The sequence below is a fragment of the Sphaeramia orbicularis genome, chromosome 17 (genome assembly GCF_902148855.1).
Source record: "Sphaeramia orbicularis chromosome 17, fSphaOr1.1, whole genome shotgun sequence".
NCBI classification, from domain to species: domain Eukaryota; kingdom Metazoa; phylum Chordata; class Actinopteri; order Kurtiformes; family Apogonidae; genus Sphaeramia; species Sphaeramia orbicularis.
Window position 1 is genome coordinate 18,671,525 of NC_043973.1, and position 20,432 is coordinate 18,691,956.

At 36.5% G+C, this 20,432-nt stretch overlaps 1 protein-coding gene across 1 annotated transcript in view; it reads right to left on the reverse strand.

Annotated features, from left to right (window-relative positions):
* Window positions 1–20,432, reverse strand: part of clstn2a (calsyntenin 2a) — a 359,501-nt gene that overhangs the window by 83,396 nt on the left and 255,673 nt on the right. Inside the window, exons 5-6 of the mRNA XM_030160119.1 lie at window positions 18,038–18,134; window positions 8,905–9,054 (exon numbers count right to left, since the gene is read on the reverse strand). Of these exons, the coding sequence (XP_030015979.1) occupies window positions 8,905–9,054; window positions 18,038–18,134 (247 nt within the window). The remainder of the gene's footprint in view (window positions 1–8,904; window positions 9,055–18,037; window positions 18,135–20,432) is intronic.

A 20,432-nucleotide genomic window follows, 5' to 3' on the forward strand; every position in this document is an offset into this window, starting at 1 on the left:
TTTAATTTCCCACTTGCACTCCATCCTTTGTACTGTTTAAGGGCCAAAAATAGCTGAAGGTATATTATCCTGCGTTCACACACTCTTTAATATTCAGCTTCTCTTAAACATAGCTAAACTTTGAACCTAAATTCAGATCTGCCTGTCTGTGACTACTGTGTATCAGATACTGGTTAATATCCTACTCTGAGGTTAAAATTTAGAACATATTTAGGGCAAGACTCATATTTTGAGGATGATCTATGGTCTGTGTTTAAAATAAGAGTATAAATTAATACAATAGTGTAAGGTTACTGTTTTTATAAGATTAGATTTTCGTCCTAGTGTTTGGATCCAATACTCATGTTTCTGGATGTTAAAATGTTTCATTAAAGGAGCTATATGCAGTATTTCTACCTTAAAATACTCAAATATGACCTAAAAGTATAATTAGAATGTTTAGAACAAAAAATGCTGAGATTATACCACAGATGCCAAGGTATTGGATCACAAAGATATGCATTGAGGATATCCATACTGACGGTCCGATGGATTAATGTGACCACTAGACGGAGTAGTGAGTCACTCTGCTGGTTTCCAATGGTGAGAAAAAACTAACACCACAGGGCCTTTGAGAACCACTAAACCCGTGTTTCCACTACGTGGTACCAGCTTGACTTGACTCGACTTGGATATCAGGTACTATTCCTGGAGGCCTTTTCCATCACAGGATACTACCAACTTTAGAGTACCTGGTCATTATAACGATGCTGTGTGAACTTCTGTGAATTCTGCTCAGAGAGTTGCTGATAAACTCGCTCGTTGCGTGTTGCCCCGTCAAGCTCATGCTGAATCTTTTCAGAAATGTCTGAACCTTCTCGACCTACCACAGTGTCATTTTGCAGCGTGTCATCATGGATTAGCCTACCGGTATATTTACTGTAAACTTCCAAATCTGTTTTTTTTTTTTAAAATGGCGGGTCGTGCATTGATGACACAATGGCACAGAAACAACTCTCTGACCAGTCAGTGGTCTGCAGTGTTTACATGTCACATTTTAGGATCCCTTCACCTGTTTTGGAACCTCGGCCGAACAAGTGCTAAAAAAAATAGTACCGGGTACCAGATTCCAGGTTGTTTTATGTAATGGAAATGCACAAAGGCCGAGTTGAGTCAAGTCGACTTCAGACGGTACCACGTAGTGGAAACACAGCTTAAGAAACAACTTTTACTCAAAAAAAGCGACAAAGTTATAAAATCTAGAAGCACTGTTATTGTTTTCACGACTGGACACAGCTGTAAATGAAAGAATGGAGTTTGATGCTGAAATTACAGCATTTGTTCAACACAGGTTAGTTTGATTACAAAGCTTGTGATGGTATAAAGCTACTAGCTGTGCTAAGTTGGCCGTTTATTGATCCACAGTTCAGACTAAATTATAATAGTACTGACCTTGTTTGTTTGATTCTAAACACATCTTTAATGCAGGTATTGACAGCACAAACGAAACAGAAAACTGATGTGATTTGTGGTTTTGTTGTGACTGTTTTCTGTCTAAAAGCAGAGCTAAGCTAACAGAGCTCTAATGTAAACTATCAGCTGATTCAGTAACCTACATGAAGATTGTAAGACACAGTGTTATTTTGCACACCTGTCAAAGTAACCAGCTATGAGTGTGATATTTGAAAGAGAAAACTTGATGATTCCATATTACAGATGTGTGTAAAGAATAAGCCTTATCGTTTATTCATTGAGTGATACAGTATGTGGATACGCAATATTGACTTGTTGCTAGTTTGGGTCCTGGAAGAGCTAGAGCTCAGGTGTCAAACATGCGGCCCGGGGGCCAAATCTGGCCCGCCAAAGGGTCCAATCTGGCCCATGGGATGAATTTGTGAAATGCAAAAATTACACTGAAGATATTAACAATCAGAGGTGTCAAAATCATTTTAATTCAGGTTCTACATACAGACACATAGTCTAATTAGATTTCAACTGGGTCAGACCAGTAAAATATTATCAGAATAACCTGTAAATAATAACAACCCCAAATTTTCCCTTTGTTTTTTTTTTTTTTTTGGTGTAAAGAATTAGAATTACATGAAAATGTTTACAATACCAAACTATCCTTTTACAAAAAAAAAAGTGAATAACCTGAACAAATATGAACATAAGGAAATGTCTTAAGAACAGTAAATGCAATTTTACCAATATACCAATATTCTGCCTGTTGCTAAATGTTTTGTGAGATTGTAATACGCATGTGTAAATGATAAACTGATAAACCGAGGCATAATATTGTTAAAATTGCACTCGTTTTTCTTAAGACAATTCAAGTTGTTCATGTTATTCAGATTTTTAAGGAAACTTTTTAGATGTAAACCTGATCATAATATAATTTTATTTTTTTCACTGTTATTATTTTACTGGTCCGGCCCACTTAAAATCAAGTTGGGCTGAATGTGGCCCCTGAACTAAAATGAGTTTGACGCTCCTGAGCTAGAGGAAGTGTCTGGGGAGAGGGAAGTCTGGGCATCTCTGCTTAGACTGGTACCTCCGTGATCCAGCCCCGGATAAGCGGTAGAAAATGGATGGATGGATGAATGGATGGTTTGGGTAATCATAAACATGTTTGAGTATGTGACTGTCCCCTGCTCTTAACAGTTTGGAATATAAATACTACATATAACCCCTTTAAACTGTTGGTGCTACACTTGTTTTGTGTCTAATCTTGGTTTTCCTTCAAGGATTAATATGTGAAATCATGAGTTTGTTTTGTGCTGGGAACTAGTCGTGTACTGGAGTTAGAAACTTCCATTTTTACACTAACCCCTATCTCAGTTCATCCTTCATCCACAGTAACAGATGGTACATTGACTTGTAGAGGATTTGGGTGGTCCTTCTGCTCCATGAGAGCTGGAAAAGTGTTAAACACTAGGCTGATGTCTGTTGGTGTCAACAAATGATTAGCTCCCAGAACAACACAAACTCCAGCACGAACTTCACATAAGCACACGAGCCTTTGTATGCATTTGGAAGTTGATCTTATTGAAATTACCACAAACCTGAAACCTTGAACTTGGATAGTACAAGTTTTCATGTGTCAAAGGAGTAAAATCACTTCAGAACATGACAGATTTAGAGACTTATACCCGTCGGTTCTGTTGTCAGCTGTTATTTTTCATTATCCAGGAGTTATATTTATCCTCAGTGTGAATGAGAATCTCTGAATGTGGGTAGTGAAAGCAATTCACAACCCAGTGTGTTTGTGTAGGTGGACACCTGGCAGCTCTGGCTAAACCTACACAATTTAACATCAATTCTCCTGAGAAACACATTCACAACAGCAGACTGAACTGGATTGTGAATTGGTAGGCGAGGAGGAGCGAGACATATCAAAGCTTTATGCTAAAGAGTCTTTCAGAGCTGCAAAGCCTTTCTGACCTTTAAACACAAGCAATAAATATGATTATAGCATGTGTATAAAGGACTTATGAATTCATCATAGCATTATTATGCATTCATACCTTTAAACTACTGTGGGTTAATGATTTTACAACTACATTATCTAGTTCAGCCCCTGTTAAAAGTTGAAATAACAAAGAAGTCACACAAAATTGATGAAGGCTTTAGCAGGATATGATAATTCAGTGTACGGATAACTCTGGGAAACATCTTGTTTTCACCGATTATTATAATGCTTTTGCATATTTTTATATCCAAGAACAAAAGAAGAGCATTACATACAGTGCAGCTGATGTTATGTTACAGGGATGTTTAGTGCCTAGAATCAGCATGTTCAACTATAAGCTTAGTCTGAAGAGGGGTTGTATGTCATTTTTATCTCTTATCTAGCATACAGTGGTGGAAAACACTTTTTGGACACCCTTAAAATTTTACACGGTGCCAACTATTATCATGAAATATTTACAAAAAAAATCTTTTCTGTGTTTCAAACGGCGTAAATGCAAATAATTTTTTGTTTGCCGTCAACAACAAATGCAGTGAAGGAGGAATGTCACTGTTTTTCTTGATGCCATCATGGTTGAATTGTTGTTATTGCGTTTTATTACCTCTGCCAGGAGGTATTGTGATCACTTTGCTTTGTGTGTTTGTTTGTTTTAGTGTTTGTTTGTTTGTTAGCAACTTTACGGGAAAACTATTACAACCATCTTTACCAAATTTACCCACAGATAGGCCTAGGCCCTGGGACAAACCCATTAAATTTTGGGCCAAGTAGGCCAAAGTTCAAGGTCACAGCAAGGTCACAAAATCTCAAATTTTCCTATCTCTCATCATTGAGCAATTTTTGAAAATTCATAAAAAATTCAAAACGAATCCGATTAGCCTCCAATTTGATCCACCCATAGCTTATAACAATATCTTGTATCTGGCACAAAATTATCCACATCCACTGTGGAATGTGGACTCTGTGGACATTTCAATTTAACATTGAAAATCCCATTTACGACACATTTTTCATTATAACTCAACAAATATTGATTGGAATTTAATATAATTTGACATACACATGAATGGTACCAAGCTTCAACTTTTTCTGCTGTATGGAACAACCTTGAAACTGTTGAATTTGAAAAGAAATAGTCGATCCACACATGCACACCGCTCGGGGTGCTTGGCGGAGGTTTGCGTTCTCTTAACACTTGTTGTTCATTGTGTATCATGTATGTGTTTTATGTTGTTTGGACTTTGCTTGGCTGCTACTTTGGCCATGTCTCCCTTGCAAAAGAGATTCCTAATCTCAATGGGACTTTGTGGTTAAATACAGGTAAAATAAAAATAAATAAAATAAAAAACAAGAAAAAAATAATACAATTAAATTCTTGACAGTTTCATCATGTCATACCCTGGATGTGGTTACTTACAACTTACAAAAACATCCAGTTTGGACCTGGATGGAACAGAGCATGTGCAGAAAGGAGCATGTGGGTTTGGAGAATGGAACAATACTTGGTAGAGTTCAATGACATGAGAGTGATTTTTAATGCAATCACAATTTCATGGGATATCCAAAACCCTTTTTCCACCACTGTATATGTTTAGATCGCAGTCAGCATGATGCCATTTAGGAGAAGCACACAGGAGAACCAACACATGGAAACACAGTGATGTGGATGAGGCCTGTAGCTCAGACGGTGTTGTGCTCACGTAAAAAAAACCTGTATCAGATTAAATGTATTCTATATTTACAATACTTTCATGACTTCTCCTTGCTGTCAGACAGCTCTTTTCAACAGGGAACTGAAGCTGTGAAGCGAGAAGCTCCTTAGATAAATGAGTAATTTTACTTGGGCTGCTCATCTACTGCTGCCATGATTGGTTAGACTGTGTGACTATATGGAGTTTTGAACACTTATAGTTGGATTGAAACTAAGAATAAAAATACTGATCAAGGCAGCAGAAGACAAACGACCCAGGTGTCGGTCGGCTTCTATGCAAATGATATAATGATTTCAGTTCTCCATAAGAAACAGCTATTAGTGAAACTGTGAAAATACTAATAAACACATCATATGTTTAAGAAGCAGAGTGGCTAAAATACAGTGTTTGCTTGCGGACCCCATAGCAGTACATCATTTTTCCCATGCTTTTCCATGCTTCCATGCTCATGATCAGCTGCAGGTAAAACACTATTATTAGTACCTAGGCCCACATAACATTACACAAAGATCCCATTTATATAAAGCAATGCTCCATTTCCGACCTCTTTCTTAAAACTAAATGACTCTCTCTCTTCACCGATCTGTAATTCGTACTGAATCATTGTCCCTGAAACCTAAACGGCATGACATTCATGTTATTTTCAGGATGTACTATTATATCACTAATGTATCACCTCTTTTAAAAAGTTGGGTACATCTGATTTTTCTTATTACATTATCCTCTCTCATCACAAAATGACATGATGCACTCCGATATGTAGCCGAACATCCTGTCAATTTCCTGCCATATGTAATTAAATGTACACAGTAATGTTACTTTAATGGAAAGCTAATCTCATTTTGATTACTTTATCAAACTGCAACAGAATTTAAGTGAATAAACATGAATAGAAATGCAAGTTTGAAAGGTACATTAACCCATAAAGACCCAGTGCTACGTTTGTGGCAGTTACTAAATAAATTTTTCTCTCCATTTAACCTTTCTTAAGTGACTTATCACCATTTATTATAACATTTTCCTCTGTATTTTGCATTTTTCAGTGTAAATCATGTATTTTTCCCTATATTTAATTCACTAATCATATAGATGTTCATGAAAACTCAGAGTAAGTTCAAAGGTTATTCTTTAACAACAGGGAAAACTGAAGAAAAAATGACTTTTTCAGCAAAGATCTCAATAACTGAAGGTAAAAACATGCATCTCCATCCACTGTCACTAATCAAACTCCATGGGTTTTACTGGTGAATCAGTGTTGTAGAAGATGACAGTGTTTCCATGGTAACTACAGAGCCTCTGAATGTCCAAATGGGTTATATCTGATAACCAAGAAAAAATTATAAACTGCATTTTACACCAATTATTTACATGTATTGATCGAATTAGTGGATCAACAGGTATCAACCCTTAGGGGTCTGAGCCTATTTTGGCCGTTTTTGAGTACTTTTGATTTTGCCTTTATACTACATGTAGAAATGTTTACTATACCCTTGTTGGTATATTTTTTTCAGCACAAATTCATCTATCTTATCTGAGAATAATTTTTTGACTTTAACCTAGTTTATCAAAACAAAAGGCCAAAAAACACACAAAAAATATAAAATCCAATTTGAAAAATGTATATAATTTATTGCATAAATAACACAAAGATGCTTGACAAACCTTTTCAAAGATTTTAAAAGTCAATTTTGGTTCCAAATATTAGGTATATAAAATCAAAATTGTAATAAATTAAAACTATACTTAAATATTTGACATAAAAGCATATCTTTACATAGGCATTTTCTCCAGTTTTCTCCCCCCTTCCCCCTCCTTCCCACCCCCAGTCCCCCTGGTTTCCGAAACCAGTTCATGTGGGGGTCATTCTCACCCTTACCTGTAAGGCTAATGCAGTCTGTGAATAAGAATCCACAGATTCAGCCATTTTTTTCCGTTTTGAAAAAGGACAAAAAATGACGTAGATATGTTCAGAAATATAATGACCCCCCCCCTACACCACCACCACCACCTCCTCATTTTCATACTTTCATGCACGTTTGTTTGCTCTGAGTTCAAACCGTCATATCTCCGGTTGTATTTGCTCTATCAACATCAAATAAAAAGTGGGAGAGTGTTTCAAGTACACACTTTTGAATGCAATTGAGTGGTCTATGTGACCGACTTCCGACGCTACAACATGTTGAAAATGTCATGTAATTCAATCACGGGGCTTTGACCACGGACCCCTAAGGGTTAAACATTAGAGATAAGTAGAGGCTGTGGTGTCAAAAAATAAGTATTTTAATCAAAAGTATTCAGTTTGTATTCAAAAGTATTTAACCTGTATTCATTTGCATGCCAGAAGTTATTCTTAGTGTAATGTGTAGATTGTACCGGAGTAGCTGACTTTTTTTCCTGGAAGACCCACAAAAGAACGAACACGTGTAGCCATCAAAAGAACACGTGAATTTATGGAAAGTTACAAAACGGGGCAGGCAAAGAGAACATGTGAGCTCATGGAAAGTTTAGGAAAATGTGGTGTACAAAAGAAGTACACGTAAATGGAAATTTTGGACATTCTGGGAAATAATTTACATATTCTGGGAAAAAGTTACATATTAATATATGATAAACTAATACTGGGAATTAGATGTATATGTATATGTTTTGACCAGTCCTGAAAACCTCAACCCTATCGGGGACAAGTTGAAAAGGAGTTTTCCGACGTGACTAGATTAATGTTGAAAATATGATAAAAAATGGGTATGGTTTGTAGCTAAACCCAACTTACATTTGTCAATATAAAAGTGGTCTCCCAGAGCGAAAAGTCGGTTGTTTCTGCAGATATCAACTCAGTGTTTATTTTATGCATGAATGAACACTTTATGCGGCTCCAATTCTGCTCAGTCTCCGACTTTGACTAGACTCTGTGTGCATTTACTTGACGAAGCTCTGCTACACAGATTAGGGAGGACAGAGACATAAATTTAACATGCCAGAGTACAGTGTGGAAGAGCGTCAAAGGGACCAAAGAGGTCTCCCACCTGCAGCAGTAAAATTTATACGACAATGCTTTTGGTCGCTGGTGGCTATTTGGGTCTTTATGGGTTAAGTTTCACACGTCACAGTAACCATATAAAGACACTTTCTCAAGTACCTTTTGACTTTTGAGCATATATGATACAAAACAGAATATAAAGCCTGTTTATCTCACTGTAACTCCATGATGTCTGTGGTATTCAAGACGGTAGGATTTTATCATCACCTCTCACCTCGACCACTACTTTGTTTGTCTCTTTCCTCTTTTGAGTTGCCTTCTCATTCGGTCTATTTCTTTATCTCTTTTCCCCTCTCGTTTTCCCCTCTCCCCTCTTATCTTTCACTGTCTTCCTCTTTCTTTCCTGTGTGAGCTTGACACCTGAGATGCTGTCAGCGCTGACAGCTGAAGCAGCAGGAGAGACGGTCTGGCTCGAATGCCAAGCTGCTAGCATGTTACAGGAGAAAAAAAAATACACACTGCACTCAACTTTCCTCTGGAGGTTTTTGTCAGGTTTTCTGATTTCCTTGAGAGACATTCGTTCTAAAATGAGACGGAAATTCAGAGACGGAAAAGATGTGCTCTGAAGCTGCATTGAACCGCCTACTTAAATGTTCATGGCACGGCTTGATAAAAAGGTTGGAGAAAGTCTATTGTTAATAATTCTGTCAATTATTCAGTGTTAAAAAAACAAGGCATACTTCAGCGGTAGTTTCTTTATCTCTGACCTTGCCATCCAGGTTTGCAGACAGGCTTGACATCAATATGCACAGCCACGTCCTCCTTGGCTCTCTTCTGACCGCAGTCAAAGGCCGTCACCATAATCTTGTAGCTCTGCTGTCTGTCATAGCTCAGCCGCTCTGTGTTTCTAATGTTACCTGAAGGAAACACAAACAAAGAGGAAATATAATTACTGTCATCCTGCTGATAGAGGAAAAATGAGCAGTTACGTTTTTTTTTTGAAAGTTAAAACAATAAACATTTTCCATTTATCAGTAATTGAAACAGACTGATTGAACTCCTTTGTATCAGTGCAACCTTTCACTGAAAATTCAAGGGCTATTGCATTTGAGATCTCCTTATCAAAGCCTCTGTAAACAGTCTATGCAAAACTGAAATTATAGATTATCTTCACTTGTCACCTGGGTAATAGTGGAAGATACAGGAAATGCTATGGACCCGTCACTGTTCCCAAACGTGCCTCGGTTACTGACGATAGACACCCAGGTAACTATCATCCAGTACTCTCACACATACGCACAGTAAAAAAAAAACACAAACCACACACAAGAAACTACACCACTGAATAATAAATAAACTAGAATTAGTGCCTCACAGTTGTATGTCTCTGTGAATTTCAGTTTACATCTTTGTTTATACAGATTCATAATATATGAAGCACAGAATCTGAAAGAATTTAATGTGTTTTTGGTGAAATGTAAGTTGTCATTAAATTGTTGTGAACGATCACCCGGCTCAAGGCAAACAGGGTAGTGTTTTGCCAGCGCAGATATATGAGTTTAACAACTATAACTCACAAACGCATGCATCGATCTTTATAAAAGCTGGTAAATGTACTGACTGAACAAATATCTAGAACACATTAGTTTTCTTGAATGTAGCTTAAGTATTTACACAAAGGCGTCCAAAAATCTAATGTTGAGTAAAGCTACACTGTTACCTGAGCGAGGTCCTCCATCTCCTTAGTGCTGTACAGATATAATATATTGCAATATGCTGAATGCTACACTAAAAAAAACTATCAATCACTACAGTTTTAGCATGTGGTTCATTAGAATTCTGTGTAGTTTATGGAAATAGTTCAACACACTTTAAGAAACACATGACGCTCTGCAATTCCAATTCTAAAAAAAGGTTGGATACCGTACAAAATGTAAATTAATAACACAATGCAATGATTTCTGTCATAAACCCATACTTTATTAACACTAGAACACAGAAAACAAATATCTATCAAAATATTGCCAGTCAACCTAATTGTAAAATTTTCATTTAAGTGTCACTTTTCTAACCTTTTCCCAAGTTTTTGGACACATGTTGCTGCCATCAAATCTAAAATCACCTTATTTTTTTTTCTAAAATCAAAATTTTCTCATTTAAAACATTTGCTAGGTTTTCTAGATTATATCATGAATTAATTATTTGTGTAAAAGATTTGAATCGATTGATCATTGCATTCTGTTCGTATTTGCTTTTTGCACAGTGTCCCATCTGTTTTATAAGAGTGATTGCACCTTACCTTATCAGTTTATTTTCATTCAAGTGTGTATTTCCACTGCGTGTTCGGTCTTATATTTCATTTAAAGTTTGAAGGAAGTCTTAAATTCCAGACATGCTGGTGTATGTCTTCAGTGGGCTGTTTTTATTCAACGTCTCAGTTTGTGAGCGCAGGTGAATATCTTATCTATATCTATATATACTGTAGTGTATTTTTTTTTAATGATAGATAGACAGACAGACAGACAGACCGATCGATCGATCGATCGATCGATCGATAGATAGATAGATACTTTATTCATCCTAGAGGGAAATTTACAGGTTCCAGCAGTATCCACAGCCTTAAATAAAAAACTTTAAACACAATAGTAAAATCACAAAGATTATTATTTTACTTATTACCTACTAGAAGCGATTTAAAAATGGATGTGTGGACACTACACTGAACTGTATTATATACTGATATATATCCTATCCTAATCTTACTTTGTATATATCATATATCCTTATTTGCTGTGCATATTTCTCATTTTAGTATATATTTAGCTTTTGTACATTTCAGTAGTTTTAGTAGTACTTAGTAGCATATGTACAGGGTGGGGAAGTAAAATTTACAATGAACATTTTGTTGTTTTTTCTCAGCAGGCACTACGTCAATTGTTTTGAAACCAAACATATATTGATGTCATAATCATACCTAACACTATTATCCATACCTTTTCAGAAACTTTTGCCCATATGAGTAATCAGGAAAGCAAACGTCAAAGAGTGTGTGATTTGCTGAATGCACTCGTCACACCAAAGGAGATTTCAAAAATAGTTGGAGTGTCAATAAAGACTGTTTATAATGGAAAGAAGAGAATGACTATGAGCAAAACTATTACGAGAAAGTCTGGAAGATACTATTAAAGAAGAATGAGAGAAGTTGTCACCCAAATATTTGAGGAACACTTGCGCAAGTTTCAGGAAGCGTTATTGAGAAAGAAGGAGGACACATAGAATAAAAACATTCTATGACATTTTCTATTATGTCAATTTTCTTGTGGCAAATAAATTCTCATGACTTTCAATAAACTAATTGGTCATACACTGTCTTTCAATCCCTGCCTCAAAATATTGTAAATTTTGCTTCCCCACCCTGTATATTTAATATTTTAGCCTGTAGCTTTTTGCACATGCCTACATTTTTCAGTATTTATGTGATAGTTTGAATTATATTTTTATACAGTCTTTCTTTGCACTAAGTGTCTTTGCTGCTAAACAGAACAGAGCTGCTAAACTGATTTTCATTGTTCTTGTGACAGTGACAATAAAGATCTATTCTATTCTATTCTATTCTATTCTATTCTATTCTATTCTATTCTATTCTATTCTATTCTATTCTATTCTATTCTATTCTGTTACATTACTTGGAATATTTTCTCTCTTTCCTAGATTGCTTCTGTTTTTAAACTGCCTTTTAATGCTTCCGCTAACTTCCGCGTCAACAGATGAAAATGAGCCCTGTTCACTAACTCTGGCTTATTTACAGCTACTTGTGTTTCAGTCGATTAATGAGCGTCATTCCTATCACATAAAAAAAATAAATGAAATTAACACAAGTAACACTTCCTGTCACACTTTCATATTAAAAGCCCTCCAGTGATTCTATTCATGATTAACACTTTCTCCTCATCCATTACTCTGAAGTGAGGGCTGATTTTAACGCCTTATTTCTTTTTCTACACTTTGGCATTACATTTGAACTCCCTGGGACTGAATTTTGAATAGTTTTAGCCCCACTGATTTGGCTCCACTGCATACTTCAGTAAATGAACCAATTAACATGCATCACTTTAAATAAACTCTTATTGAGTGAACTTTCGCGCCGCTATTAAAGACATTTCTTCAAACTGTTCCTGAGATAATGAGTTCACAGAAGTACAGACTTAGCGTTGGATAACCTGAAAACACAATTATCATTTAGCTATCACTAGAATAACAATGGAATGTATTTTTAGCATAACAAGCCAGTGTGATTGTTATAGCTATATTCCTGTGGCTCATTTATAAACTGTTACATGGTGCAAAGAAAGTGTTAGTACGAATACAGTAAAATATAGCAGATGTTAAAACTAACATGTTTTAAATAACCCTGCATAAAATACTTGGGTTAAGTTCGCTTCAACAGCTGAACTAAACTTTAAATATGCAGTAGGTTTCATAAGTATGCATTACAACGGCTGCAGGTTGCCACCAATAACGTACATTTCAAAGAACTGCACATCAGTGAAAATAACGTAGGAGTCTGGGTTGATTATTATTTATCAGTGAGATTTCCATACAAATGTGTTTCAGAATAAACAACAGGCTTCAAAACAATGTCACATTCTTATTTGTGTTGAAGATTCATAGCATCAGTCACTGCCATCACAGTCGGTCTGCGTCTGGACTTATGAGGACGACTGAAGGTATTTTTGTTTTTTCATTTGTGTTCACATCTAGAGGGTTGATTATATGAGGAGAGGAGGGGAGAGGAGAGGAGAGGAGAGGAGGAAAGAAGAGGAGAGGAGGGGAGGGGAGAGGAGAGGAGAGGAGAGGAGAGGAGAGGAGAGGAGAGGAGAGGAGAGGAGAGGAGAGGAGAGGAGAGGAGAGGAGGGGAGGGGAGGAGAGGGGAGGGGAGGAAACGAGAGGAAACGAGAGGAGAGGAAACAAGAGGAGAGGAAACAAGAGGAGAGGAGAGGAGAGGAGGGGAGGGGAGGGGAGGAGAGGGGAGGAGGGGAGGGGAGGGGAGGAAACGAGAGGAAACGAGAGGAGAGGAAACAAGAGGAGAGGAGAGGAGAGGAGAGGAAACGAGAGGAAACAACCTGAACTAATTTCTGTGTTGAAATCAGTTCAGAACACAGCAGTGCAGAAAAGAAAAGAGCTGAACTTGAAATGTCAGAGGGAGAAAGGTGGGAAGGTCAGAGTCTGACAGTTCTTCAGAAAACTCGTACAGTGAGTATTTGATCCACTGCTGGTGTGAACAACAGAGTCCAGGAAAGGTGCTCCATATTTGCTGTACTTTTAACACCAGGTGACCCAATAGGTGATATTTTAATTTGACATTTTTATTTCTTGGGTCATTAGTAAATAAACTCTAACATCAGACTCTGTAGATAAATGGGACCCACCTGGATTTCAGTCTAAACTGGAATGGTAATAATAAAAACACCACAGTAGTGATGCAAACCATCTTTTTCTTACAATAAGAGTTAGATTGATTTCTTTGGTTTAGCAGCTGTCACTCTAGTTTGCAGCCAAATGAGATATTTCTCAAATTATTTTCCCCAAAATATGGTGAGTCTACAAAAACTGTCAAACTGACTGCAAGTCTTTCAAATGAGTAAAAAGCAGTTTGATTTGTCACCGTTCAGTTAACAACTCCAAAACTCATGTAGTTGATTTAAAACTCATTTAGACGAGACTTGGAATTTTATCACATTTTATCTCATTTTATTCATGTGTAATTACATGGAGCAAAAAAATGTCAGGCCAAAGCTCAACAAACTGTATTTCTTGCAACAAAAACTACAAGTTAATCTATTGTTTATTGTGGGCAGAGTTAAATTATTTGCCATCAGTGGAAAGGACCATTTTTCTCAGTTCATTTAATAGAATGTTTTTTGTTTGTTTTTTTAAATTGCACAATTTACTCAGTGAATATACAGAAACATACTGCATCTCTGCACATCTAACTCTACGTTTTATTACTCCGGTGCATAAAATGACCACCATTTAGAAGAACAGAACAAATCAATGCAATACTACAGTATTATTGTGCCTGGAAGGCAATCAAATGAAATGAGCCGGGCTTTCCCTCTGTGCACTAAATAAAGAGTATATAAACGGAGATGAGCCCAGCTACTGTAAAATACAGTTAGAAGACCAAGAGGTTATTTCAAAAGGCACAAAAACAAAATAATAAATCTGACCCACAAAGAGATAAAGAGATACAGTGCGGTAAGCAGGATGTGCTTGTGTCGGATCTACTGGGAGAACTCGACACACACATACACACACAAAGCCCTCCAGTCTCACTTCAGTTTGAATTACATTGCATTCGGATCAACACTGTGGATGCGGAGGCTGTGGGAGAAGGCAACACAAAGCCCTGAGCTTAGATTTCATATAGGCAGATAGGCTCAGAATAGCATATCAGAAATAAAATACACCTCCACTCAACTATTTGAGATGCAAAGAGTGAGGAAAAGAAAAGAGAGAAAATAAAAGCTGTTAATGTTGGAAGTGGATTTCTGTCAAATAACTCTGGAGCCTTACACTGATGAAAAACTACTTCAACATTATTGAGGAGTGAACGTTTTTGGCCTACCACTAAGATTATAAGTCTTATCCCCTAATCTGCTGTTTAGTGTACATTCTTCATCAGTTCCTACTAAGACACACAGTGATTAAGGTTGATTATGTAAGATTAAAACATGATATCTGTTACACAACTACTTGAACTAATGATTCATGTGTGATGTCAGACAACACTTCATTCTTTTCTGTCTTTAGTAAGATATTCACCTGCGCTCGCAAACTGAAATGTAGAATAAAAACTGCACACTGAAGACATACAATACACCAGCATGTCTGGAATTTAAGACTTCCTTCAAACTTTAAATGAAATATAAGACCGAACACGCAGCGGAAATACACACTTAAATGAAAATAAACTGATATGGTAAGGCACAGTCACTCTTATCAAAAAAAAGTTGGGACATTGTGCAAAAAGTAAATACGAACGTAATGCAATGATCAATCAATCAATTAAATGTTTTACACAAATAATTAATTCATGATATGATCTAGAAAACCTAGCAAATGTTTTAAATGAGAAAATATTGATTTTAGAAAAAAAACATAGGGTGATTTTAGATTTGATGGCAGCAACATGTGTCCAAAAACTTGGGAAAAAGCTGGAGAAGTGAGACTTGAATGAACATTTTACAATCAGGTTGACTGGCAATAATTCGATAGATATTTGTTTTCTGTGTTCTAGTGTTAATAAAGTATGGGTTTATGACAGAAATCATTGCATTGTGTTATTAACTTACATTCTGCACCATATCCAAACTTTTTTAGAATTGGAATTGCAGAACCTCATGTGTTTCTTAAAGTGTGTTTAACCATTTCCATAAACTACACAGAATTCTGATGAACCACATGCTAAAGCTGTAGTGATTGATATTTTTTTTAGCGTCGCATTTAGCATATTGCAACACAAGTGAAAAGTGAGGACTCCAGAACCCCACATCTACTCCTTAGAAAATTTACTCGCTAAATGTGATGCATAGATTTTGTCTATTTGTTGGTGTTTTCATTCAGGTTTGAAAGTAAATACCTGTTTGACAGCTTTTACATTTAATCTTTTGATTTTGGACTGAGAGGAGAGAGCTGCAGAAGGAAGGTGCGTTTTTTTTTTTCCTGTTCTGGAGTTTTTTCTGCTGATTTCTGCCTCTTACAGATTTAATGATGCAGCCTCAATACATGACATAAAGGTTTAGCCTATAATCACAACCCTCACCTCAACCTCCCCTATGGTGGCTGCAAAAAATATGGATAGCACCAAGTTAGAGTCATTTTGTTAAGGTTTTTTACCTCTTCTGTTAAACATAATAAACAACAGTAATGCACCTTAATGCTGGACGGCACCTGCAGTAAAATTGACTCAATCCTGTCTGTGGTTATTAACAGGGTGCGATTTGTCAAAAAAACAGAGGGGGGGAATGTTTGTGTTTTTGCTTTGGTTTTTTTTGCAGTCCATAGCTAATGTAACTAACGCTGGCATGAAATGAAAGTGAAACTTTACATACTTTCAACGTCCAGTGCCCGGGTTCTATTCCTCTATTATACAGCGGATTTTACATGAAATTTTCACATCTTCTAACCTGTATCCACTGGACCCCCTCCACTGCTCTATGGCCCCCCCCACAAATGCTGGGCCCCATGAATTTGTCACGTTTACCCCCCCTTTGCAGTGCCCCAGTTCACAAATTCTGAGACAGTTCGGTTCAGGTGAACGTTAGTGCCAGTAATGTAGGATATAGGTGTAAGAAAACTGGTTGGTTGTCCCCCCTGAGGATGAAATTCATTGAGTAGATGTAGGGATGTAAAAACCAGAGGGGGGTTGATTCCCCCCCCCAACAAATCGCACCCTGGATATTAAGGCATCCTATGGTAACAAAAATACAACAATTCTTCATTTCAGGGAATTTACACTAATGAAAACACATTTATTTCTGCAGGTTGAAACCCTTAAATTAGTGGTTCCCAACCTTTTTTTGGCTCATGACCCCATTTTAACATCACAAATTTCTGATGACCCCAGACATTCAAAACTGAGACTTTTTTTTTTTTTTGCTAAAATTAATTTGTTTTTGATCATGTAATAGTTTGCTATACTATGTTTCAAATAAACATTAATTTTAGACAACATTTAGTCTATATAATGTATATTATTATGGACGGAGGCAGAAAAGCCAGGTGTAGATTACTGCACAAAGTGAGAATTTTATTTTCCTTGGTCAGGATATGTACAGTCAGTCCAGCTTGGATTTCCAAGGCTGACAATTAATACTGAACAAACAATAACTCAAATTATGAATTATGAAAGAGCTGCAGCATCTGAAACTGACCACAATGAATATTTGACAGATAAACAGAACCACAGTGCTTCAGTTTCAGCTTCACAGTTTGTCATGTCTTTTATAGATTGTGATTGTCTCTCTCAACTCACCGTATATTTTTTTTTAGTATGTTGCTTTTGTTTTTTTTTTAAATCAATGACTAGAAATTTCAGACGACCCCATTTGAATTCCAGGCGACCCCATGTGGGGTCCCGACCCCAGGGTTGAAAAACTCTGCCTTAACACAGTGAGCCTTGGAATGTGTAGAAGTGGTGGAAACAGGCGCCCCAGAAACTCTTGACTAAATACATCTAACACATATTCAGTATGATTTTAAGACAGTTAAACATTACATTTGTTAGTAAATGTGAATCAAAACAATTGTAGACTAACAGACTTGTAGTCGTCTTGACACAAAGTCTGCTCAAAAGTATCTGAGACCATACAAGTCCTGCTTTTAGGTCAACACAACGTCAGATGTCGATTCCTCAGAAGATGAATGTGAATGCATCATGACAGCCTCAGTTTCTGTACAGACACCATTCTGCACAATAACACTCACAGATAACAACGAGAGAATCCGAGAAAAGTAGGCAGATTTTATAGTTAACATTTCTTTGTTTGTTCATAGCTTTTTTGGGTCTGCTTCTTTAAGGTTAGATCAGGTTATTTTGGGTAAGGTTGTCCTCAATTACATGTATTATGTATAAAGGGACTATCATTTACTTTAAAACATAAGGTGGCCTCTGTTCTGGATTATTTTAATTTAATATAAAAACCTTTCTTGGTCAAGTGCTCATGGCTCATGCAATTTTGTCAGAAGAATAATTTCATTAAATAAAAACACAGGCTCCAGACATGAGAACAGCCTCGCTCTCTGTTATCCTACTTTTCTCCTTTCTCCCAGACATATACGTCACTGCTAATCACATCAGTACCATTTAACTAGTAGCCAAACTCAAAAAACTCTTACCATTGCGATCTATGGCGAACGGCGTCCCTGCAGTGACAATTTCATAGTTGCAGATCTGGCTGTACTGTGGGGAACAGTCCTGATCCCAGGCTTCCACCTGCAACATCACAACACACAGCAACAGCACTCAAAACACAAAGAAACCACAGAAATATTAACTGAATATGACTTTAATGACTCAAGATGAACCTATTAATCTCTAAATTGTGTTTCCTTTAATGTGCGTGTGCAAACTACAGTGAAATCCAGTGAATACAGATGAAATTAAACTCTACCACTTTATAGTTACACATAGTTATAAAATATATAGACAGATTTTACAGTTCACATAAAACTTTTTGTTTTTGCTTGTTTTGTGAACTGCAGTTTATTGCCTCCAACAAATCATCTTAAAATAAATATGACACCAGGAGAGAGTGTTTTTCTTTATTTATCTCTGTTTTGGGTGACATTGAGATACACAAATCATAATAATGTGAACTTAGTGTTCAGTCAAACATGCAGCCCACTGGAACTCCATTCACTGAATTGTCAGAGCAAACAGGGCAGACTTTAATAAAGTAATACATACCCTTAAGTAATATATTGACTTTAAGAATGTAACTGTATTCTGATCAATATATATTTAAAATGTCACTACAACTAAATACAGCTGACTTATTTATTGTATTCTAAATAGACTGTCCATAAAGTTAAAATAACATATTTTTATTTCTCCTCACAAAATGATTGTGACAATGTGATTTATTGTTGATAGACAAAATGGAACAAGGACTCCGTCTGTAATCGTCTAATCAAAGGTTAGTACTGATGTGCATAAATAAGAATAAAAAAGGAAAATGACTGAAAACAAAATTATTCCAAATTTATGGGCAACAGTGTACATGTATTCACTACAATGACAGCTGGTCACCTCATAAAATGGCTTGTACAGATGTTTAGACATTAAGTTAGATTCATGTCAACAATTATTGACATTATTAGCTCCCCCCTCCCAAAGGGGAGGCAAGGGGTATTGTTTTTGGTTCGCTTTGTTTCTTTGTTTCTTAACACTATTGTTTGAATTCATACCAAACTGGGTTTACAGATTGCCAGTGACCCAGAATAGATCTGATTACATTTTGGGAAAAGAAGATCAAAGTTACATTTTTTTTATACATTTTGAAAATCTTTTTTTTTTTTTCCCTTTACTTATAGTAGGTGAAATTTCACATGTCTGTAGCAGCAAAACTATTGATTGAATTCACACCAAATTGAGTTTATGGATTTCCAGTGACCTTGAATAGCTGTGGTTACATTTTGGGAAAAGTAGGTCAAAGTTTAAATTTCTTAGGAATTTTTTAAAAATCTTTTTTTCTCCCATTTACTTATAATGGGTAGAATTTCAAATGTCTAATAAAACATCAATTTTGTTTTAATTTACTTCAAACTTGGCAAATATATAGAGGCAACTGATATGCTGACATCAGCACATGCATAGACATGCTGACATCAGCTGGATCGATGCCAAAATAAGTTACAATACATGCGAGGAGCGGGGTTTGTTGTGCCTGGCACCACTTGTTTTCAACTGCATTTAATTAATTTGTGTGTAAATGTGTTGACTTGCTGATCATGGATGGATGGATGCAAGTAAAATGAGGGTGTATGTTGCTTCTAAAACCTTCACTTAGCAGGTGACAAGAGGCTGTGGTCTCAAAGGAGGATTAAAGATGGAACCTGGGATGCAGTTTTTAGCACCCAATCAGAATTTTTTTGTCCTAATGTGAATGGACGATATTCCTTTGGTTGCCAAGTCACCTTGAGAGTTTCAGAATGAACACAAAGCAGATGTTTAACTTGCTCCAGATGTCACAGGTAAAGGTAATGAAATTTAGTCCTGTTCAGCCTGTCAGACCACCATTTAGTCTCCTCCACCTCTGGGTTTACACAAGGACTATAATTTCATGCAGTAAGAGACCAAACAACACTTAGCTATTCAGCTACATGGGTCATATAGGATCTCAGTGTAACAGCTGAGAGGGAGTCGAGTGGATAGGTTATAGTGAAAAGGAAAAAAAAACAAAAAAACAATAACAAAATTCAAGCATTGTAAGCTGAATGAAACATTAAAAGCCTTTTCACAAATACACAACTGCTGTGCCCATTTTCTCTTGCACCACTGATTCATTGCATATCAGAACTGCAGGTCAACCACCACATATCACTACTAAAGTAAAGGGACATCAACAATACTGTTGGAGACAGTATGGGCACAAATGTGCTAATCCAGTGGTTCCCAACCTTTTTTGCCTCGTGACCCCATTTTAACATCACAAATTTCTGGTGACCCCCTGCCCATTCAAAACGGAGAGTTTTTGTTTTTTTTTTTGCTAAAATTAATTTAACTCAAACT